We start from the raw sequence: 25,331 nt of genomic DNA, 5'->3' as shown, positions 1-25,331 counted from the left end.
ATATGAGTGACTTTTGGATGTGCAATAGTCACTGTTCAAAAGTCAATATTTACCTACTGACATCACTCAATGGTTTTTGTGATACTGTAACTCTGATATACTTAAAATGGGAAATAACTGAGACTGCAGATACTATAGAAGGTAAATGTTTTTCAATGGTCACCGTTCTATTCTTGTCCAACTAATACTAAAATTCTTAAAATCGTATGGGGATGAGTGTTTCATTTGTCATATTTCTCTAAGGTTCCTATTGCTGTGATATTTAGGCTGTCTTCCTTGAGATCAGATGCCTAGTTTCTATACTGGGCACACAGCAGACTAAGAGAGCTAACATTCTTTATTTATCACAAGAATTTACCTTTGGGTGTGGAGAGTGAGTCCTGAGAAATAAACCTAATTTTCTTTAATTTTTTTGTTTCATAATTTGTTTTTAAGTTTGTTCTTAATATGCTTGAAGTTTCACTAGTCACTCAAATAGAAGCTTTACGTTGAATTCATAGTAAAATTTGATAGTTTTTTGAGTAAACCATTTGTCACTTTTTAGATCTAGAGGACAGATTTCAATTGTATTGCATTTCATTTTTCAGGAAATCCTCGCCCGAGGAATTCTTCTTCCATTAATAAACCAGCTCAGTGATCCTGATTATATTAATCAGTATGTCATATGGATGGTAAGCTTTTTAGTGCTTCAGTAGTATTTCCAGAATATTCATCTGTAAACACATTCCTATTCTCTTTTCCTGTGCTCTCTAAGCATGGTTGGTTTAGTGGAAATACAATTTGTAATAGTACATCATTAGAGTAAAAGTGGTAGTGATGCTATTGTTAATGTTGCATAAGAATTCCTATTCTAATTCCCTGCTTTGGTGGCTTTATAACTTTCTCAAACTTTGTTTTTTCAGGATGATAGTTTCTCATAGACTCATAGACTCATAGACTTTAAGGTCAGAAGGGACCATTATGATCATCTGGTCTGACCCCCTGCATGCTGCAGGCCATAAAACCGTCCCTACCCCTTCCCTGGACTCTGCTGTTGAAGTCCCCAATCCTGTTTTAGGTGACTTCAATCGGCAGAAACCCTCCTGCTAGAGATCCCTGCCCTATGCTGCGGAGGAAGGCGAAAAACCTCCAGAGGCTCAGCCAATCTGCCCTGGAGGAAAATTCCTTCCCGACCCCAAATATGGCGATCAGTAAGACCCCGAGCATATAGGCAAGAGTCTCCAGCCTGACCCCGTCAGCCATTATACAATTTACCTACCATTTCTTGGTTTTCCTTGACTACTATGTTATACCATTAAACCATTCCCTCCATAAATTTATCTAACTTAATCTTAAAACCAGACAGGTCCGTCGCCCCCACCGTTTCCCTCGGAGGCCGTTCCAATATTTCACCCCTCTGACGGTCAGAAACCTTCGTCTAATTTCAAGCCTGAACCTCCCCACGGCCAGTTTATATCCATTCGTTCTCGTATCCACATTAGTACTAAGCTGGAATAATTCTTCTCCCTCCCTCGTATTAATCCCTCTAATATATTTAAAGATAGCAATCATATCCCCCCTCAGCCTTCGCTTTGTCAGACTAAACAACCCAAGCTCCTCTAGTCTCTTTTCATACGACAGGTTTTCCATTCCTCTGATCATCCTAGTGGCCCTTCTCTGCACCTGTTCCAGTTTGAGTTCATCTTTTTTAAACATGGGAGACCAGAACTGCACACAGTACTCCAAATGAGGTCTCACCAGCGCCTTGTACAACGGAAGCAGGACCTCCTTATCCCTACTAGATATACCTCGCCTAATGCATCCCAAGACAGCATTGGCTTTTTTCACCGCCACGTCGCATTGTCGACTCATAGTCATCCTGCGGTCTACTAGGACCCCTAGGTCCTTCTCCTCTTCCGTTACTTCTAACCAATGCGTCCCCATCTTCCAACTAAAATTTTTATTAGTCATCCCCAAATGCATCACCTTACACTTTTTACTATTAAATTTCATCCTATTCCTGATACTCCAATTCACAAGCTCGTTCAAGTCTCCCTGCAGGATATCCCTATCCTCCTCCGAATTTACAACGCCTCCCACCTTCGTATCATCCGCAAACTTTATCAGCCCACTCCTGCAATCGGTTCCGAGGTCAGTTATAAATAGATTAAATAAAATGGGTCCCAAAACCGAACCTTGAGGCACTCCACTAGTAACCTCCCTCCAACCCGACAGTTCACCCTTTAATACGACCCGCTGCATTCTCCCCATTAACCAATTCCTTATCCACCTCTGGATTTTCATATCGATCCCCATGTTTGTCAGTTTAACCAATAATTCCTCATGGGGTACAGTATCAAACGCTTTACTGAAATCCAGGTATATTAGGTCCACCGCATTTCCCTTATCTAATAAATCCGTTACTTTCTCAAAGAAGGAGATCAGATTCGTTTGGCACGATCTGCCCTTCGTAAAACCATGTTGTAATTTATCGCAATTGCCACTAACCTCCAGGTCCTCAACTAGTTTCTCTTTCAGAATTTTCTCTAACACCTTGCACACTACAGATGTTAAACTAACAGGCCTGTAGTTACCCGGATCACTTTTTTTCCCTTTCTTGAAAATAGGAACCACATTAGCTATTCTCCAGTCTAACGGGACCACCCCCGAGTTTACAGATTCATTAAATATTATCGCTAATGGGCCTGCTATTTCCCGCGCCAATTCCTTCAATATTCTCGGATGAAGATCGTCTGGTCCTCCCGACTTAGCCCCATTAAGGCATTCAAGTTTTGTTTCTACCTCGGATACGGTAATCCCCCATCCTGAATGCCCCTCTGTAGTGGTGCTAGTATCCCTAATACCTTCATTGGCCTCATTAAACACTGATGCAAAATATTCATTGAGATATTGCGCCATGCCTCGATTGTCTTTAATCTCCTCTCCGGCAATAGTCTTCAGCGGTCCCACTTCTTCTTTCTTTGCTTTCTTCCTATTTATATGGCTGTAAAACCTCTTACTATTGCTTTTAATTCCCCTCGCTAGGTCCAACTCTACACGGCCTTTGGCCTTTCTCACTCTATCTCTACATTCTCTGACTTCGCTAAGGTAAGTTTCTTTACTAATCCCTCCCCTCTTCCACTCTTTGTACGCTTTCTGTTTTTTCCTAATCGCCCCTTTGAGTCGGTCGCTCATCCAGCTCGGTCTAAATCTCCTGCTTTGTAATCTTTTTCCCTTTTTTGGAATGCAGGCCTCCGACAGCTCATGCATCTTTAACTTGAAGTAATCCCAGGCTTCTTCTGCCTTTAGATCCATTAATACGTTTGCCCAATCCACTTCCCTTACCAGTCCCCTTAATTTGTTAAAATTGGCCTTTTTAAAATTATAAACCCTAGTCTTTGACTTAATTCTGTTACTCCTCCCATGTATTTTAAACCGAATTAGCTCATGATCACTGGAGCCCAAATTGTCCCCCACTACCACTTCCTCAACGAGGTCCTCACTACTTACCAGAATCAAATCTAAAATGGCCTCCCCCCTCGTCGGTTCAGCTACCACTTGATGAAGGAATTGATCAGCAAGCACATCTAGGAACATCTGAGCCCTATTATTACTACTAGCGTTTGTGCCCCAATCTATATCTGGGAAGTTAAAGTCCCCCATAATTACACAGTTTCTATTAGTAATTACTTCTCTAAACACATTAAATAGTTCCTTATCCATATCCTGGGTCGATCCCGGCGGTCTATAGCACACTCCGAGCACTATCCCCGGAGAGGCTCTAGTAGTCCTATTACCCAGTGTGAGTATTGCCCAGACGGACTCTGTGTTATCTAATCCATCAACTATTATTTCTTTACAGCTTATTTCACTATTGACATACAATGCCACCCCCCCACCTTTACCTTTGTTCCTGTCTTTCCTAAACAGCGCATACCCCTCCATACCTGTGTTCCAGTCGTGACTGCCATTCCACCACGTTTCTGTTATTCCTACGATATCTGGTTTCAGCTCTTGGACCAAGAGCTCCAATTCCTCCATTTTATTACCTAGGCTTCTGGCATTGGTGTATAAACACCCTAATGTATGTCGTTTAGCCTGTCTCCCATTCGTAGCACTATAAGTTGCGGGCCTCCTTGCGTCCGTCCCCCCTGTCCTTCCTATGTCCAATCTCATCTCCCCGGCTATGTCTCCTCTCGTTTTACTCACCTTTTCCATACTGGAATCTGGCGTGGAGATTAACTGTGCATCTCCCAACCTTCTCCCCAAACTTCCTAGTTTAAAGCTCTTTTGATAAGATGAGCCAGCCTCCCTCCCAGAAGTCTATTTCCTTCCCTACTCAGGTGAAGCCCATCCCGCGAGAACAGGTGCCTGTCCCCGAAAGCCTCCCAGTGGCCATACATCCCAAAGCCCTCCTTATAGCACCACTCTCTTAGCCAACTATTTATTCTCACAATCCTATCAGCCCTTTGCTGCCCTTCCCTCGGAACGGGCAGAATCCCACTAAAGATAATCTGAGCCTCTATCTCCTTGAGCGTCTTCCCCAGCCTAGCATAATCTCCCTTGATTCTCTCTAACGAGAACCTAGCCGTGTCATTCGTTCCTACATGAAGGATTATCAAGGGGTTCTTACCTGCTCCTTTTAGGATCCTTTTCAACCGCAGGTCCACATCGCGTATCTTTGCGCCCGGTAGACAGCACACCCTTCTGTTCTCCGGGTCCGCCCTGGTCACAGGCCTGTCCAATCTCCTCAGTAAAGAGTCTCCAATTACATACACCTGCCGTCGCCTGGCAACAGTGCAATCTAGTAATCTAGTCTCTAGTCCCTCTAGTCCTGACCTGTGCCTGTTCCTATCTTCCGTTATGCTCCCCCTTATGCCTTCCTGATTCCTCCCGGGGCCCAGAATTGGTGCTGTCTCCATCAACTCCTCCCCTCTCTCTCTCGGACTAGCTGCTCTTCTCTTCTTCCTCACTCTCCCACCTTCAGCCGCCACCTGCTGCCCCTCCACCTCGCTATCCAAACACTCGAACCTATTCCTGAGTTCTATTCCCCCCTCGCTGGCCCTTCTTTTCCTTGGCCTGCTTCTCACAGTCACATGCTTCCACCTCCCATGTTCTCCCCCTTCCATTCCCCTCTCACCGTCCTCTGCCTCTACCTGCGCTGCAGGACACTCTCCTTCAGCCCCTCCTTGCCTGTCCTCCATCAGCTGCTCAAACCCCCGCCTAAACTCCACCAGGGTATCTACCTGCATCTCTAGCCCCTTAATCTTTTCCTCCAGTAACACTATCAGGCGACACTTCATACACACATACCTGTGTTCCAGCTCCCCTGCTAAGACCATATACATACCACAGCTTCCACATGCCACCATCTGCATTCTGTCTGCTCCTGCTGCTTGGCTCATGCCTGCTTCACTCCCTGCCCACAGCACCTGTGGACTCAGAGCACACACCACACCGTGCCCTCCTGCCTCCCCCTTACCTCCCCCTGCAAACTCCCTCTCAAACTCCCCTGTTAGCCGCCCTGTTTGCTGCCTCCGGTGCCGCTGCTCTGTACATGCAGGTGAACTTTTTAAAAAAGTTTGAGTAAAAATTGAGTATAGTCAAATTAAGGAGGAAAGTAATTTGTCTTCAAGAATTAATTTTGTTATAGTGAAGTGCAGGGGTCAGCAACGTATCTGTACATGGACACAAGTGTTTGTGGTAAAAATTTTGAGGTCCATGTTAATTTTTCAAGAAATTGAATGACTGAATGACATACCCCTCTCTCTCTCCCCTCCCCCATGTCCGTCACTCAGTACAGTAATTTTGTTGAGGGTCTGTCGTGCAACATGGGGTGCCGACCCCTGGTAAAGTGTTTTGAGGGGTCTAGTTCTGCAGTATTTCTTGTGGAAATGCTTTTATTGAAAAATGTTTGTGAGAGTTGCATCAAAAATTTAGTTTTGGGTTGGAATAGACATGACACATCTTAAATCACACTTTGCACATGCACAGTACTTTCCTAATCATGATGCACAGCTAAGGAAGCCTGCACTTGCACACAACAGAGTGAAACATTTAGTTGTTAGCTGATGTATAATTTAACATGCATCCTGCTGTTAAAGGTTAAAGCTGCACAGTTCCTAAGGCTCACAGTAGAGAGATCACCTAAAGTATGCACAAAAGGGCAGCGGTAAAGTGCATATGCAACCGTATACTTTTGGTTGCGTGACTTTTAAGTGTTTAACTGCAACTTGAATGTTCTCAATCATTTTTAATGGAATGAGAGTAGACACATTTTTAATGGAGCAACAGATTTTGGTTGGTCGAAAACTATATTTGTAAGAATTTTGGGAATTGTTTTAGTGTTACATGGAAGATAAAAACAGTAACAGTAGATCATAATACTATGATAAAGATGAATTCAGTAACATTATTAACATTATTAATATTTCTAATAGCATGCCTCCAAATGAAGTCGTTTTCTTAAGGGCTTTAAGAATGACAGATGAAATAAAAACTAATAGCAGTTTAAGTACATTAGAAGCAGTCAGCCTGCAAAACAATCAGTGGGGCCACTGTACGATTGAGATGCTGAAGAAGCACTCAAGGGAGACAGGGTCATTGCGGAGAAGCTAAATTCTTTGCATAAGTCTTCACTGCAGAAGATATGATGGAGATTTCCACACTTGAGGAATTCTTTTTTGGTGACACACATCAGGAACTGTTCCAGATTGATACATCTTTCAAGGTGGTTTGGGAACAAATTGATAAATTAAACAGTAATAAGTCACCAGGACCAGAAGTAACTCAAATATGAAATTGCAGAACTACTAATTGTGGTATTTAACCTATTGCTTAAATCAGCCTCTGTACATGGTGACTGGAGGATAGATAATGTAAGGATGATTTTTAAGGAATGCTAGAGGGGTGATCTAGGCAATCACAGGCTGGTGAACCTAATTTAAGTACTAGGAAATTGGTTCAAACTATAGTAAAGAACAGAATTATCAGATACATAGATGAAAACAACATGTTGGGGAAGAGTCAACAAAGGAGTCCCTTTTGTAAAGGGAAATCATGCCTCACCAATATCAAAGAATTCTTTGAGGGTATCAGCAAACATGGACAAGGGTGATCCACTTGATACAGTGTACTTGGACTTTCATAAAGCCTTTGACAAGGTCCCTCTTCAAAGTCTTGTAAGCAAAGACATTAAACGATAAGATATTATCTCACCCACCATTTCTCTCTAATACCGTGGGGCAAACATGACTACAACACAACTTCATACTTAAGCAAAGTAAGCAGTCATGGAATAAGAAGGAAGGTCCTCTTATGGATCAGTAACTGGTTACAAGATAGAAAATAAATTACAGGAATAAATGGTCAGTTTTCACAATGGAGAGAGATAAATAGCATGGTCCCCTAAGGATCTATACTGGGATCAATGCTGTTCAACATATTTATAAATGATGCGGAAACGGGGTAAACAGTGAGGAGGCAAGGTCTGCAGATGATACAAAATTACACAAGATAGTTAAGTGAAAAGTTGACTGTGAAGAGTAACAAGGGGATCTCTTGTTGACTAGGCAACAAAATGTCAAATGAAATTCAATGTTAATAAATGCCACGTAATGCATATTGGAAAACATAGCCCCAGCTATACATACAAAATGGTGGGGTCTAAATTAGCTGTTACCACTCAAGAAAGAAATCTTGGAGTCATTGTGGATAGTTCTGTGAAAACATCTGCTCAGTGTGAAGCAGCAGTCAAAAAAGCTAACAGAATGTTAGGAATCATTAGGGAAGGGAAAGACAATAAGACAGAAAATATCATCATGCCACTATATAAATCAAGGGTACTCTCTATTCCTACTGAATATTCCAGTTTATGCATTCCAGGACTGTATAATTACTTTGGCCACAGCATCATACTGAGAGAGTTCATGTTCAGTTTATTTATCTACCATGACACCAAATTTCTTCAATGGTACTGCTTCCCAAAACATAGTTTGCCACCCTATAAGTATGGCCTGTATTCTTTGTTCCTAGATGTATACATTTACAGTTAGCTGTATTAAAATACACATTGCTTATGTCCAAGCAAACAATCAAAAGGGCTCTGCATTAGTGACCTGTTCTCTTCATTATTTAGCACTACCCCAAGTTTTGTGTTATTTGCAAACTTTCAGTAATGATTTTGTTTTCTTCCTGGCAATAGATAAAAATGTTAAATAGCGTAGGGTCAAGAATTGATCCCTATGGGACCCAACTGAAAACACACTTGCTCAGTGGTGACCCTGCTTACGATTACATTTTGAGACTTATCAGTTAGCCAACTTTTAATTTATAAAATGTATACCATGTTAATTTTATCTTTCTAGTTTTTTATCAAAATGTCATGTGGTACAAAGTATGTCAACACTATTACCTCTTTCAACAACATTATCCTTAAACCTATGTTGATTGACATTAATTATATTATCCTCCTTTAATTCTTTGTTAATCAAGTAATGTACCAGACACTCCATTGTCTTGCCCAGGATTGATGTAAGGCAGAAAGGCCTATATTATAGTTGTCTGAAGTCGGACTCTTTCCAAATAAGTATTTCCAAAAAATAACTAGATGGCCTGCTTTCTGAGAAATTTTGACTTGTTTAGATTCAAATCAGGTTAAAAAGAATTTCCAATTTCTGAGACCAAAGTTGTGCTGCCACTTTCTAATAGGGTTAGAAAGTTCATCCATGGGATTTTATTGACTTGAAAATATTTTTACTCTGGATTATGATGGAAGTTCATGATGGATGTTTCAGTTCCACTTAGTAAGGTGTCATCTATGAAGGCAGACAGATTTAAATGAAAATCTTCCTGAGCTTGTCTTCCATGCTACACATATGTTACACATACACACACAAAACTACATTAAGGTTCCAAAGTCAAGCACTGAAAAGTTAAGAAATGTCAGTATTAAGGTTGCTTTCATATGAATTATGACAGTTTTTAGTTTCATGATCACATATTATTTTTCTACAGGACCCCACATAACTCAGTGCAGAATGGATGGTATTCACACCAATGGAGCTATTTAATGTTTTTTTAACTCCTTGTTCAATGCATGGTTCCATGCTTTATTTACTGCATGCTATTCAGAACCTGTGCTGAAGTCAGAATTATTAATTTCCTCATGGACTCTTCTGTAGTGCTCATCGCAATAGCATTCGAGTGCATCACAAATATTAATTTAATTTCTTTTCACAATACCCTTGTGAGATGAGGTGGTATTACTATCTCATTTTATAGATGGGGAGTAGTGACATAAAGAGCTTATGGTCAAAAATAGAATAGCTTGGAATGGAAATTCTGGTTCCCATGAGAATTCTGACACTTTGAAAGACATCTCATTCTGATTCAGAATGCAAATCTGAAATTTCTGGCAAAATGAAAATTAAAAAATGCAATTAGGGACCCTCAAAATGTTTTGTTTAGTATCAAAATGCATCATTTCAGTACTGTCATTTTGTATAGACTTTCTATATTATATTTAGTATTTGACTAAAATAAAAATTTAATATAATGTGAAACAAAAAATTAGAACAGCACTGTCAGTTGCAAACATTTTGCCTTTTTCTTGACAGAAATTTTCAGGCCTGCAAGATGTTTCAATCTCAACTAACTGCATTTTTTCAAAGTAATCAGCTTCCACTGAAATTTTTTTGATCCACTCTAGTCAAAAGTATCCACTAATTTTGGGGGCTTCAGTTTGAGATGCCTACAACCTGATTCTTCAGAAGACATACATAAGAACATAAGAGAGGCCGTACCGGGTCAGACCAAAGGTCCATCTAGCCCAGTATCCTGTCTACCGACAGTGGCCAATGCCAGGTGCCCCAGATGGAGTGAACCTAACAAGCAATGATCAAGTGATCTCTCTCCTGCCATCCATCTCCATCTTCTGACTGACAGAGGCTAGGGACACCATTCCTTACTCATCCTGGCTAATAGCCATTAATGGACTTAACCACTATGAATTTATCCAGTTCTCTTTTAAACTCTGTTATAGTCCTAGCCTTCACAACCTTCTCAGGTAAGGAGTTCCACAACTCCTTACGTGGCTTCATTCACGTAGCACTTTATATGTTCAAATCACAGTTCCCATTGACTTCACTTGTGGCTGTGAGTACTTAACACTTCTTCCGGGCTTTCAAGTCAGGCACCCTAAAAATGAAGGACATACAGTTAGTAACAACCTGTGAAAAGTTTCTTTAAATGACTTGCCCAACATCACACAGGAACTCTGTGGCAGAGGCAGGGATTGAATCCATTTCTCAAAGGCAGTATTCAACTGCTGTAAGCATTAGACTGCCCATTCTCTGCTTTCATCCCTACTTTAAGGTTGCTCAATTTATGGTGCACAGACTGTACATCGCCCACCAGAGCATTTTATAAGGCCCACGGCCTGCTTCAACACATTATACGAATGGCTGATTCATTAGCATTTTGTCGTCATGTTTACATCATTCTAGTTTACACAAGTTGTAAATAGACAATGTTTCTATGTACAGTAATCTATCTACATATGAAACAAGCTGAACCTAAAATATAAATCAATACAAGTGACTTTAAATCTTATTAAAATTAAATTAAAAACTTATTAATGTTGATTAACATTAATTATATTATCCTCCTTTAATTCTTTGTTAATCGAGTAATGTACCAGCCGCTCTATTATCTTGCCCAGGATTGATGTTAGGTTAGGTGGCTTTAAATCTTATTAAAATATGTAGAATCTGTTTGGCCCACACTAGTTTTGCTTAGGTTTGCTAAGGTTGTGCTTAGGTTTATGTAGCCCTCCTGTGTAATAAGATTGGGCATCATTGCTTCATTCACTATACATCTTCCAAAAAAAATTCATCATGCAGTTGAAGATTGTATCATAATGCATACACACAAGAGAGCCAAATTAAGGTTTTACAGTGAACCTTCATTCCGGCATTTTCTAACTTATGAGTGCTTGACTTTGCAACTTAATAACCTTTTAGTATAGTTTTATTGTGTAATGTCATAGGTAAGGATATGATTTAATCATGAATGTCATGGATTCCATGGCTTTAACGAAGGTCCATGACTTCTTTGGCTTCAGCCTCTTCTGCAGCGCACTCCTCCCCCCATTATTTTTAATAAAAGGTTAAAAATTCAGTGAATTTTTGTTTTTTGCCTGCAGCCTGTCCCTGACATTTACTAAAAATAACCGTGACAAAATCTTAACTTAATCATAGGATTTTAAAAAAGCAAAGACAAACAGAAATTCCATCATGTCATGCTGATGCTCAGAAGTAATCAGCAGCATTGGAACCTACTGATCTTTCAGATCGTCAGCCATTTGAGGTCATGGTGTAACTGGTAGTGGTAGTAAGTTGTCATCTTTTATGTGGAACAGTACTATATGGGGATGGGTTTTGGAGATGTTTTTTCACAGCAGAGGAATGGTGAAACTCAGGAATCTTAGATTCCATTCCAGGAGGGGAGTGTTGCCACAGACTTTTCTGCCCATTCCCTCCAAGTTCAACTCTTTTTGCTCCCCCCAATCCTCACTCTTCCACTTCTCCTCTCTTCTCTTCATTTCTTGTCCCAGTGAATGCCACTTTCATCATCTTGCTAACCCCAGTCTCCACTCCTCAGGTGTCTCATCATTGTATCATCCCACCGAACTCCCCGTCCCAGTCTCTTTGTCCAGCTAGGCCCAGTTCCCCACATATCTTGGTTCCTTGTCCCCAGACTCCTTGCCAGCCAGACTCCCAGTTTCATTTTCTGCCCTGCCCCTTCTGACTCCTTGTCCCAGTCCATTCCCCTCTTCTTCCTGCAGGTCTGGCTCTTGTCCCCTCCACTTTCTAATCAGGCAGCTTCCTTCTGCATACTGTCTAGGGCCAGCAGAGGGATCATTGACAGCACAGGAGAGAGAGTCTCCCTGGACTCAGTTCAAATGTCTGGACCTAGCACAACAGCTCAGAGCTACAATTGCAGGGAAAGCCCTGCTTAGCTTCAAGCTAGAGCATGTGCAAAGTAGACAAAACCTTTGGGAAATTTAGCTGCTGAAATCCAAGTTGTCTCTACTGAATGTGCTCAAACTTTCATTTTTCAAGACTTATAACTTGGTCAAATTTAGGCAGATTTTCACAGACACAACCCAGAGCACATCCCTAAAACAATGTCTGCCCCTGCGAATTTCAAGTCCTGCTCCAAAGCAAGTGGAGGGGGCATGAGAGATTTTCGAAGAAAACGTCACCAGACCTTTTTAACATGGTGACTTAAAGGTGCCTTAGCTCACAATCCCCATGAACTGCAAGTTCTCAGTGTCTGACCTTTTGTTTTAGCATGTAGAGAGAGACCTCTAGATCTGTAATATTCAAGAAGGGGATTTTAAATGTGAGGTCTTAAACTTTCAGAATTTGTCTTCTGAGGTGAAATATGTCTTAGTTGTCCATGGGACCATTCCTGTCTTAATAAACAATTGTACACATCCCCACTCCTTACAGTTCTGACCTTTTTCCTTGATAGAATGTGGGGAAACCCTTAAATGCGGTAGGGTCTTTATATCATTCCTGATGCCAGGAACAACAATTCAAAACACATAAGTGTGGATCTGTATGTGATAGCAAAATGACAGAATCTGTTGCTTTAAACATGACAGGTACATAATTACTGTGGGCACCCACAATCTGGTCTTTGTTCAGAACAGAAAGTTCTTACAATTTCTTTAAAAAAATTTAGCTTTTAATTTAAAAAGTCTACAGGTTCAAATAGAATTTCCTAATTGAAAACCAAGTTTAGAGGTTTAAACTGCCACAAGGATTTATTTCTCAATAGACGGCACAATCCTAAGAAAGCAGTTTGAATTTCATGGCTGCCATGAACTGTGATGCTTTTAAAGTGATGGCACTATACAGTATATGTTAAAATTACAATTTTCCCTTAATTGTCTGATTCCAGTTCACCATGAAGAAGCATACACTATGCATAGATTTTTTTTTCTTCTGCATAATTTGGGTTGTACATTTTCTGGCTATTTCAGATTCGTGATTCCAATTGTAACTATGAGGCCTTCATGAATGTTATTAAATTAAGTGACAATGTAGGGGAGCTGGAAGCAGTAAGAGATAAGGCTGGAGAAGAACTGCAATATCTTCGATCCTTAGATACAGCAGGAGATGGTTAGTATTTTTATTTTAATGAAGAAATAAAATAGGCAAAAGCTAACAGATTTTTTGTTTTATTTTGTAATTACAGGAAGAGTGTTAAAATGTGAACGCTTACCTTACTAAATAGAGTTAATTATGAGTGCTATTCAAAATGTTATGTGAAAGATTCAAACCTGAGTTTTCTTTGATGCTTAAGATCAGACTCGTTTCCTCCATCTGTATTCCCCTTTCTGTGGTGGCCATTATCATAGTTTGTAACAGTAATCATGTGTCTTAATAGGTTTTGTTCTAACAAAATTAATATTTTAATAAAAGTCAAATGTCCTGGTTGAAACCTGCCTGACTGGTTCTGACTTGCAGTAGTGCTTCATCTATTGATGATGGATTACTCTCAACTTTTTAAATAATAACTGAAAGTTATATTGAGGATGGAAGGAAAAAGACTACTTAACTGCAATTCAGTTCTTCCAGTAGAAATTAAATTGGAAAAAAAAAACCTAAAAAAAAAAATCCCACTTCACTGTAAATATTGACAGTGATATTCATTCTGGTAGGTGTCCTTACATAAGAACAAAACAAGAAAAAATGATATGTATCTTTTAAAAGAGTGTTTAAATTGATGATATACTTCAAATCAATTGTTTAATCACTAGTTTGTTTCTACTTCAGTCCTCTTTAGTCTTAGTTCTTGTGATGTTTTGTTTTCAGATATCAATACTATAAAAAATCAAATAAACAGCTTATTATATGTTGTTAAAGTATGTGATTCAAGAATACAGAGGTTGCAGTCAGGAAAAGTAAGTACTATTTTTCTATTAATACTCTTTCTAATGTTTGTTTTAATTGTAAATGATAATGTGAAATTGTCAAAGACTTGCTAGAAATTGTCACAATATCTCTCTAGTTCATTAAGGGAAAAATATGACTATAGCCCTTGAGCTTATACTGTTTAGTATATATACTGAATATATTGAACTATATACTGAATAATTGTGTAGCTAAAGTTGCACCTTCATACTTTCAACTTTATATGGAAAATTCACCTATCAAAGCTTCTGTTAGAAAATGTTATGTAGTGCTATATTTATAAATGTATAGCTATTATGCTACATATAACTATTACATATTTCAGATTTATTTTCAAACCTTTCAAAATCTTGACTCTATTTTTAAATGATCTTGGTTTTAAACTCTTCCAATTAGAAAAGAACTGAAGTAAGCTGCATAGCTGACTAATGAAGTTAAGAATTAAGAGAAAACAGTTTCTCTGACACATGAAGAAGAACAGGAGTACTTGTGGCACCTTAGAGACTAACAAATAGTTAGTAATAGTTTAACTATTTGTTAGTCTCTAAGGTGCCACAAGTACTCCTGTTCTTCTTTTTGCGGATACAGACTGAGGCTGCTACTCTGAAATCTGACACATGAGTTCATCTCCTGGGATTTAGCTTCTCTACATCATCAATTGAATTCCTGCCTCTGATTAGGAAGTTCATGCAGCAAGCAGCTCAGTCTGGAGGCCCTTAGATCAAGTCCCTGTTTTTCAGCTGTAGGAGTTCGTAATGTTGCTGCCTATTTATTGGTGGTAGTGTTCTCTTTTGAAGTACAGTTTGTTGTTCAGACTGTCACTTGTTTAAAAGTACCAATGGTATTTTGCACTGCTTGGAAGTTCTTGTGTATCAGAAATTCATCTGACTTGCTTCCTCTGTTCTAACAGCCTCTCCAGTTGCCACCTAGTCTCCAGCCTGTACTTCTTGTGACGTTTGAAAAACTGTTGGCATTCTTACTGTAGCATATCTGACTTTGTCCTGTTTCTTGGGACTCCATTAGTTGAGCTTTAAGCTTGGATGGGGCATAAAGATGATGTGGGTTGTGCTTATTGACCAACACAGTACCTAACAAGTAGGGCTCTGGTCCATGACTTGGGCCCCTGACTCTACTGTAATATACCGTATTTTCCGGCGTATAAGACGACGTTTTAACCCAGGAAAATCTTCTCCGAAATCGGGGGTCGTCTTATACGCCGGGTGCTGAAACCTCCGAGCTGAATCTGCGGCACCACATACCGGTATGTCTCCCGGGCTGCTGCGGCTGCCTCCGCTCCCTCCCGCCCTGACAGGAGCGTGGGAACCAGCTGCGGCTGCCGCGGAGTGCCCGGGCGGGGGGATCCCTACGGGGAAAGGGAGCCACGATCCGCACGGGAGCAGGCCAGGGGCGGATCGGGGCGAACAGCGGGGGGCGGGAGGGCATCTTGCCCCAAGGGGTGACGGCTCCCGGACAGAGAGAGTGAGCGAGCCGGGGACCATCGAGGCTCAGCTGATTAAGACCTGGGGTCCCCGGCGCCTTTGATCTCCGCTTATCAAAGCGAGCCCTCAGCAAGCCTCGCTTGACACGCTGAGCGAACACAGTCCCGGCTCCAGAGACAGCGCTGAGCCCTATCAGCTGCCGAGCCAGTGCGCCGGACGCCGTGTTGTGCGGGAAGCCAGGCAAGACGGGTCCCCTGCAGCCCCAGCCCGCAGGGCCCAGAGGGCTGCGAACCAGCCCCACATGGGGGGAGGGAGGGCACTGCCACGTGCCCAATCGCACCGGACACCGCACCATGGGGGGGGGGGGGGCTGCTCTTGTCTGTGTGTAATGTGCAGGCTGGCACGGCACCGACCCTGCGGCGAAGCGCGGGGCGGGGGGAATTAGCCGGGCACGTTACTGAAGTCCAAGCCCATGGCCAGAGCTTGTGCAGCGCAGCCCGCTCGCTTCCAGGGCTCCTAAGTAGCCAGCGCGCCTCTTCTGGTGCACGTCCTGGGCAGGGCAGCCCGAGCGGCTGGCTCTGCTTGTAGGTAACCAAGGGGCGGACTGGCTTGATTTGGAGCCGACTGTTACAGCTCTGCGGAAGCACAGGGCTGGGAGTCTTATGGGAAGTGCCGCAGGGTGGCCCCAGGGAAGCGCTGCGCTAAATGAGAGCGGAGAGGCGGGAATCCCGCCTTTTAATGGATGAGAGCGCGCAGCCAGGGCCGGGAATAAATGATTCTGGGAATAAACCCAGAGCTAAAGAAGCGCCCTGCGTATGCGCCAAAACTTGTCTCTTACACCCTGTTGGTCCAATGAAAGATACTACCTCGCTAATAGCCTGGGGTCCACACAGCTACAACACTTGCAAAAAAAGTGTGCATCAGACATGCTTCCCTGTTCAAACAGATTTTCTTCCTCATAGCAAAGCCCTAATGTGCTATGCCAAGCCTATGTTTATTTCCTATTAGCCGAGATAAGCTTGCCTGGAAACTACTGTTTTTACTTTCTCAGATCTCGCTCCTGGCGAGCATGTGCGAGATCTGAGAGGCAGAGAAGGAGGTAATAGGATACAAGGGCGGGCCAGACGGGTGAAAGAGGCGTGTTTGTCTACTGCTCTGATTGTCTTGGAGACAGGGAGGGCTGGGCAGGCAGGGAGAGCTGTGTGGAAGCAGAGAAAGAACTGACAGGAAGGGGATGCAATGCTGACCAATCCAAGCAGGCTTTGTATACAACAACCAGCCAATCGCCGTTAAGGTACATCGCTTGCCGTGATTGGCTGGTTATTGTATACTGGGTCCCACATACAGTACAGCACCAGTATCTGTACCTGTTCATACAGTACAACACCAGTACATACAGTACAGTATACAAATGTCCAACAGTCAAAACCCCATCATGGCTCCACCAGCAAGAAGAAAGAAATATGAAGCCAGTTTCAAACTTAAAGTTGTAAACTTTGCCATGGAACATAATAACTGCGCTGCTGCAAGACAATATGGAGTAACAGAAAAGATGGTTCGGGACTGGAAAGCAAATGAAAAAGCATTAAAGAGTATGCCAAGGGGTAAGTGTGCATTAAGAAGAGGCACCCCACATTGGCCAGAACTCGAAAAACATGTAGCAGACATGGTGAATGAGCATCGCCAAAATGGTTATGCAGTGACACGAAATAAAATACGTTTGTTTGCACTTCAGTGGGCCAAATCTAACCCAGATCACAGCAACAGATTTAAGGCCACTGTATCCTGGTGTACTAGATTCATGGAAAGGCATAATATGGTACTGAGGCAAAAGACGAAAATTGCCCAAAAATTACCTGCAGATCTTGATAGCAAAGTAAATAGTTTCCATCGATACATAATAAAACAGCGCACTAAACATGGCTATGCGTTAAGTAGTATTGGAAATATGGATGAAACTCCAATGAATTTTGATATGTTTGGAAATAAAACTGTCCATCAAAAAGGTGAAAAAACAATTTTAATTAAAACAACAGGACATGAGAAGTCCAGTTTTACAGTGGTACTAGGATGCACAGCTGATGGCGGCAAACTGAGACCAATGATTATTTTTAAAAGAAAAACAATGCCGAAACTCAAGTTCCCTGTTGGTTGTTTTGTACATGTGAATGAAAAAGGCTGGATGGATGAAGAAGGGGTAAAGCTATGGCTTGATAATGTATGGAGCAGGCGACCAGGTGGACTTATTCAAAAACGTAGTCTACTGGTGTGGGATATGTTCAGGGCTCATTTAACTCCCAGCACCAAGCAAAGGCTTGCAAGACTAAACACAGATGTGGCAGTTATTCCTGCAGGATTGACATCGTTGGTACAGCCACTGGATGTGTGCCTAAACAAGCCATTTAAAGATCGCATTCGAGAACAGTGGAGTGAATGGATGGTTAGCGGCGAAAAGTCATTCACAAAAGGAGGAAACATGCGTGCTCCACAGTTGGATGTTTTGTGCAAGTTTGTCATAAAAGCCTGGAATGATATTGATGCAGAAACAGTAATCAAGTCTTTCAAGAAGTGTGGCATATCAAATTCATTAGATGGTATGGAGGACGACTACTTGTGGCAAGATGAAGAGGAAGCCGAAGCTGAGACCACACCATCTGATACGGAATTCGATCCATACGATGACTGCCTCACAAATGTATCACAAGATGTCATTGATGTACTTATGATATCAGATGACGAACAGGAGGATTTTGAAGGCTTTTAAAGGGAAACTGTCACGCCAGCAAACCCTGTAAAAATACCGTAGCTTGCAGTTATGATGGGCGTTGCTAACTCGCCAGGGACTTGCCCGGCACTTGCTCTCTCTCTATTGTTTGTTATCTTCCTCCTATCATCATCAGTTCCAGTTTGGTTGACAGCTTAGAAAACAAACAGCATGGCAGCTCCCATGGGTTTATTGTCTTATCCTTCCTTTCAGCTTTAGAGTGAATTAGGAAAAGTTTAATCCACTTGCACTGTTTTATGTTTACATGTTTGATGACAAACAGCCTTATGTTTATAAGTGACAGTTTTCCTGCTAAGTACCTGCATGTCATAAGCATTTGAATTAAAATTACCATATTGAAATCAAATCTGATGTTTTTTTTAATTTTTATTTGGTGTGCATTGGAAGAGGGGTAGTCTTATATGGCGAGTATATCCCAAACTCTATATTTTAACTGGAAAAGTTGGGGGGTCGTCTTATACGCCCAGTCGTCTTATACGCCGGAAAATACGGTAATCAATAAAATAACTAATGGAAGTCAGATATCAATGCAGACAGATCTATATCATATTGTATATCATGGAGTGCTGATGAATTGACTGCAGAATTTGAGGTTGTCAGATCATTTTTAAGATGGTTCTAATAATTTCTTTAGAAAATATTTCAGAAGGTTGTGATGAACATTTTCTTATCTACACACTTATTGGCCACTTGTGAACAGTTAGGTTTAAAATACTTGCCCACAGGAATTCTGTGGCAGGGGTAGAATCCAATTCCCCAGAGGGCATGAATCATCTATGCTGTAAACAAACACTGTTACAAGTAATTACACAAACAAAAAATTGTGGCGATAGCAGTGATCCTGTAAACTAGCATTTTAAAAACCAAACCAAACAAACCCCAAACAGTTTGCTGTAGTTAAAGTAAATCTGTTTACATTATATAAACACTTTTTGATAGTAATTTAAAAAATATAAAAAGTTAATAAAAATAATATATTAACTTATCAATGCTGTATCCTATATTGTACAGGAAATAGATACTGTGAAACTGGCAGCAAACTTTGGAAAACTTTGCACAGTCCCTCTGGACAACATTCTGGTAGACAATGTTGCACTACAATTTTTTATGGGTAAGAAAATTCTAACTTTGGGGGGAAAAAAAGATTATTTTTTCTGAGGTAAGAACATGCATATGAACTAATACACATTTGTGTCTTGTGCAATAACTATACATGATACTTTTCGGAGAGAATTGAAACTTAGTCTTTGCCATGATGAGTTCAGGTTAAACTGATATTATTCTTAACTTCATACTTCATGTTAAAGTCAGCTTGAAAGAGTTTTCAGACATAGAGATTTAACCACAAGACTGATTCAGTGAATGTTTACAGTGGTGTCACTTAAGTTTCTTTTTGAAAGATTCTATCTGTCTGGAGATTTCTTCCTTTTGAAATAGGAATATTGCTGGCTGGTAATATCTCTTAAATTGAACAAATTTCTTAAATTATGACCACATTGCTTCAGAGATGACTGGTATCTGTTGATAGTGGTGGGGCACAATTTAAAGTTTCTCTCCCACCCCCTCCACAGTTCGAGTCACATCCCCTCTTACCCTTAGTGGCCCCTCCCTGCAACTCCCAGGTGTCTTCTGTTACCTCTCTCTGTGGAGCTGCCACACAGGGAAGGGGCCCAGCTAGTGAAATCTGGGGGGGATGGGACATGACCCCACATGCACCCCATGTGTCGCCTCTGCATTGCCTCATACTCTAGGTAGTCCTATTGAGACTATTTATGGTAGTATCCCTATGCCAGAATTTGGAGGATTGCAAATCCTTGTAAAAGGTGCCAAAAATGTCCTTTGTTTAAAGAAACTTTTAAAAAGCATTAGTTTTAATATCTCTAAAATGTATTCATATGCAAGAATAAGAATGTCTGTCTTTAGATTGTTGGCATCTTCAGTAAATTACAAAATTGATAGAGGAGTGAAGTTCATTTACAAGTTTCACATAATGTCAGTTTATTCTGTTGTGCCCTGACATTGCAAGGATTAAATAAAAGTTAACTTTTAGACTTCTGTGAAGGGACCCAATCTTACCTCAGGCTCAATTTCCTCTTGGCTCCTACCATGCTGCGCACAGTCCCTATTATATCTCATATGGCTGTGGCTACAATTAAGATGTGATGTGCTCATTTTTTAATATAAAACACAGCCCTAGGTCTATACTTTCCTCCAGACTTGGCTTTTTGATGAAGTCTTATGAGTATCCCATAGGGCGTTGGGGGGCGTTTCTTACAGTGACTCTGAGTGTCAATGTTATAGTCTTATCCAAAACCATAATCAAATCCTGAAGCTTATTCCTAATTTAGTTAATGTTTCTGACCTAGCCGTTTTTTACATCAGGATGCGTGAGTTCTTAAGATGTGTTTTTATCCTAACAGGTATAATTACAATAATGATGATTGATTTTGTAGATTACATGCAGCAGACTGGAGGCCAAGCACATCTCTTCTTCTGGATGACAGTGGAAGGGTACAGGGTTACAGCACAGCAACAGCTGGAGGTATTACTAAGCCGGCAGAAAGATGGAAAGCATCAGACTAATCAAACCAAAGGCCTATTAAGAGCAGCTGCAGTTGGAATTTATGAGCAGTACTTATCAGAGAAGGTAGGAATATTCTTTTTGAAATAATTTACTAATTTTTGAATTGGTAAGTATTTGTGGAATTTTTTTTTAAAAAAGTACACTGCAGTGTCAGAACTCTTAGTTAAATTTAGAACAATCAGAAGCTAACTTCTTGTGAAATAGATTTGGTAAAAAACTTGTTACAAGAAAACAGATATGTTGCAGTTGATCTCACTTGCATCAAGCGTAGGGTAAATACACCTCTACCCCGATATAACGCGACCAGATATAACATGAATTCGGATATAACGCGGTAAAGCAGTGCTCCGGGGAGGCGGGGCTGTGCACTCCGGCGGATCAAAGCAAGTTCGATATAACGCGGTTTCACCTATAATGTGGTAAGATTTTTTGGCTCCCAAGGACAGCATTCTGTCAGGGTAGAGGTGTAGTTCCTGCTAGCATGTCTGTAAAGGGATGCTGGCATCAGCGCTGATGACTGCCTGTCCTGTAAAACGCAATTCATATAAGGTACTCAAAAGTTGGTTGACTTAGATGAAGAAAAACAAATTGAAAACCTAAAAGCCGGCATCCTCTGCTCATTCGAGCTCCACCCATAACCAACTAGGTGGTAAGCAAGCATTTTGAGGGTGACATAGCCTGTGTTCTGCTCTCCTGTTATTTTCCAACCGTCTGTCCCCCTTCTTCCCTGCCTGGGCCTCTATAACATCGGACCAGTGGGTCATCAGCACAGTAGCGGGGAATATACTCTCCAGTTTATTTCTATCCCTTCTTCCCACCCTCCCTCTTCAGGGACCCTCTTGGGAGGTACAAGGCCTTCTGTAGGTGGGAGCCGTCGAAGTCCCACTGCATTTAAGGGGCAAGGAGTTTTACACCCACTACTTTTGATGCCAAAGGGGAGTCTATGGCCCATCCTCAACCTGTGGAACCTCAACAAGTATCTCAAGAAGTTGAAGTTTCACATGATCTCCCTGACCTCCATCATTCCTTCCCTGGATCCAGGAGACTGGTATGCCACCCTCAATTTGAAAGAAGCTTACTTTCACATATCGATATTCCATGCTCACAGATGGTTCCTACGTTTCATAGTTGGGACCGCCCACTACCAATTTGCGGTGTTCCCATTTGGCCTGGAAACAGCACCAAGCGTGTTTATGAAATGTGTGTCAGTGGTGGTGGCCTACCTCAGGCGTTGTGGTATCCAGCTTTACCCTTACCTTGACGATTGGCTCATCAAGGGCCACTCCAGGGCCTAAGTCTAACACAGCATTGAAATGCTGCAAGCCATTTGTCGGGCTCTGGGCAACAAACAAACGAACAAAAATCAACTTTAGTCCTGGTCCAATGGATAGAGTTTATCAGGGCGGTACTCAACTCTACCGAGCCAGAGCGTTTCTGCCAGAGGCCAGGTACAAGGCAATGTCTCATCTAATTGCCAGTGTCACAGCACATCCACTCACTGTGGCCCAGGTCTGTCTCAGACTATTGGGTCACATGGCAGCATGCACTTTTGTTGTCCGCCATGCGAAGCTCAGACTGCACCCCCTTCAAATGTGGCTAGCGGCAGTCTACTCCCTGGCCAGACATCACCTCCCTTTAGTTCCTACCCCTCATCAAGGGCAAATCCGTTAGAAACTTGATGGACAACATGGCTTGCATGTTCTAGATCAACGAACGGAAGATCAAGATCCCCTCCCTGTGCACTGAAGTTGTAATATTATGGAACTGGGGTATAGCCCATCAGATTCAGATATCATCCATTTACCTTCCTGGAATCCAGAATGTCTCTGACAATATGCTCAGCAGATGCTTCTCTCAGCACTATGAATGGGAGTTGGACTCTCAAATCCTTCTTGGGATATCCAGAAGTGGGGACTTCCACAGGTGACTTATTCACCACATCCAGCAACAGGAAGTGCCCCTTTTACAATAGAAGGCATGGATTTGCCTCTCTTTGGGAGAAGCATTTTTCCTTCTTTGGATTAAGGGCCTGTTCTACATTCCCTCCAACACCACTAATTCTAAGAACGATGAACAAGATTAGGCAGGAGTCCTCCATCTCCAAGCATGGTTCCTAGAAGGTTCACGGGAATAGAATCCACCTGGTCGACAGGAGTAGAACTAGTATTACTAAACATTAGAAGGGAGTCAACTTGAATTACTTACTTTCAGAAATGGAAAAGGTTCAACTACGGATGTCACTATCACCACCATATCCCTGAATCGTCTCTGCCCTCAGCCATCTTGGATTATCTGCTGGAGTTAAAGACAACCAGGTTTATCAGCTCTATTAAGTTCATCTTGCACAATATCAGCATTTCATTCCCCACTAGAGGGGTTTTCTATTTTTGATCACCCTATGTTCTTGAGACTTATTAAGAATCTGGGGAATCTTTACCCTCAGGTTAAGGATACTACTGACTTGATCTCAGCCTGGTACTTAGATACATTATGGAGCCTCCGTTTTAACCTATGTCAACCTACTCCTTGCTTCACGTATATTTGAAGACACCCTTCCCAGAAGCTATCACGTCAGCTTGCAGGGTTGGAGAAATTGGAGCCTTGATGGCAGACAGCCCACTTGCATTATTCAAGGACAACGTCTCCCTATGACCTATCCAAAGTTCGTTCTTAAGGTGCTGTTTGATTTCCATCTTAACCAGTCTATTAATCTACTATTTTTTTTCCCTAAACCACATAAATCTCAGCAGGAGACATCCCTTCATACATTAGATGTAGGCTGGGCTTTGGCTTTTTATCGGGATAGGACCAAAAAATCACCTAAATTTTGTCTGCATCACAGAAAGATCGAATGCAACTTCCACAGTTTTACTCAAAAACATTTCCATGTCTGAGATATGCAGATATATCTCTGTGAGGATACAGCTCAGGAATCACCTGAAATGGAGCACCCATAGGTCTTCTACTTGAAGAAAAGGTTACTCTCTTTGTAGTGTAACTCTGTTTCTTCAAGATGATTGACCTTGTGGGTGCTCCACTACCCAACCTCTTTCCCCTCTGCTTTGGACTGTTCTTGTTGGATGTTCAGATAGAGAAGGACCTGAGGGTGGTTCACCCAAGCAGCCTATATACCCTTGGAGTGCGGCATGAGGTTGTGTATACTGCATGCATGGACTGAATGGACATTGCTAACAGAAAATCTCCAATCAAGGGCTTGAGGCACCTGGGCACCTAATGTGGAGCACCCATTGAGGGAGGGAGAAGGACACATCTTGAAGAACCAGTTACTGCACAATTATCTTTCTGTACCCAGACAGATAATGGAGCAAATAATTAAGAAATCAATTTGTAAACATCTAAAATATAATACGGTGATGAGAAATCCATGCTGATGGTTACTTAAGAACAAATCATGTCAAACCAATCTGATAGCTTTCTTTGACAGGGTAACAAGCTTTGTGGATGGGGGGGAAGCAGTAGACGTGGTATATCTTGACTTTAGTTAAGCTTTGATACTGTCTCACATGACCTTCTCATAAACAAACTAGGGAAATGCAAACTAGATGGAGATACTATAAGGTGGGTGCAAAACGGGCTGGAAAACTATTCCCAGAGAGTAATCATCAGTGGTCCACCGTCATGGAAGGGCATAATGAGTGGGTCCCACAGGGATCAGTTCTTGGTCTGGTTCTATTCAATATCTTCGTCAATGATTTAGATAATGGCATAGAGAGAACACCTATAAAGTTTGCGGATGATACCAAGCTGGGAGGGGTTGCAAGTGCTTTGGAGGATAGGATTATCATTCAGAATAATCTGGAGAAATGGTCTGAAGTAAATAGAATGAAATTCAATAAGGATAAATGCAAAGCACTCCACTTAGGAAGGAACAGTCAGTTGCACACATACAAAATGGGAAATGACTGCCTAGGAAGGAGTACTGAGGAAAGAGCTCTGGGGATCGTAGTGGACCACAAGCTAAATGAGAGTCAACAGTGTAACACTGTTGCAAGAAAAGCGAACATCATTCTGGGATTTATTAGCAGGAGTGTTGTAAGCAAGACAGGAGAAGTAATCTTCCGCTCTACTCTGCGCTGATTAGGCTTCAACTGGAGTATTGTGTCCAATTCTGGGCACCACATTTCAGAAAAGATGTAGACAAATTGGAGAAAGAGCAACAAAAATATTTAAAGGTCTAGAAAACATGACCTATGTGGGAAGATTGGAAAAACTGGGTTTGTTTAGTCCGGAAAAGAGAAGACTGAGAAGGGACACGATAACAGTTTTCAAGTATGTAAAAGGTTGTTACAAGGAGGAGCGAGAAAAATTGTTGTTAACCTCTGAGGATAGGACAAGAAGAAATGGGCTTAAATTGCAGCAAAGAAGGTTCAGGTTGGACATTAGGAAAAACTTCCTAACTGTCCAGGTGGTTAAGCACTGGAATAAATTGCCTAGGGAGGTTGTGGAATCTCCATCATTGGAGATTTTTAAGAGTAGGTGTCAAGGCTGATTCTCCACCCTGGCACTTTGAGTGCTGAAAGTGGGGGCCCACAAGGATT

General features: G+C 41.6%; 1 protein-coding gene across 4 annotated transcripts in view; it reads left to right on the top strand.

The window, feature by feature from the left end:
- The window catches only part of SNX13 (sorting nexin 13), a 156,721-nt gene that overhangs the window by 72,828 nt on the left and 58,562 nt on the right, over positions 1-25,331 (top strand). For all 4 annotated transcript variants that reach the window (XM_034760567.1, XM_034760568.1, XM_034760566.1 and 1 more), the window contains 5 exons: positions 588-671; positions 13,031-13,169; positions 13,866-13,954; positions 19,200-19,299; positions 20,642-20,835. In XM_034760567.1, coding sequence (XP_034616458.1) covers positions 588-671; positions 13,031-13,169; positions 13,866-13,954; positions 19,200-19,299; positions 20,642-20,835 — 606 coding nt within the window. The remainder of the gene's footprint in view (positions 1-587; positions 672-13,030; positions 13,170-13,865; positions 13,955-19,199; positions 19,300-20,641; positions 20,836-25,331) is intronic.

This window comes from Trachemys scripta, chromosome 2 (assembly GCF_013100865.1).
Source record: "Trachemys scripta elegans isolate TJP31775 chromosome 2, CAS_Tse_1.0, whole genome shotgun sequence".
NCBI lineage: Eukaryota > Metazoa > Chordata > Testudines > Emydidae > Trachemys > Trachemys scripta.
The sequence above is the reverse complement of the archived record's forward strand: the minus strand, read 5'-3'. Positions and strand labels throughout refer to the sequence as shown.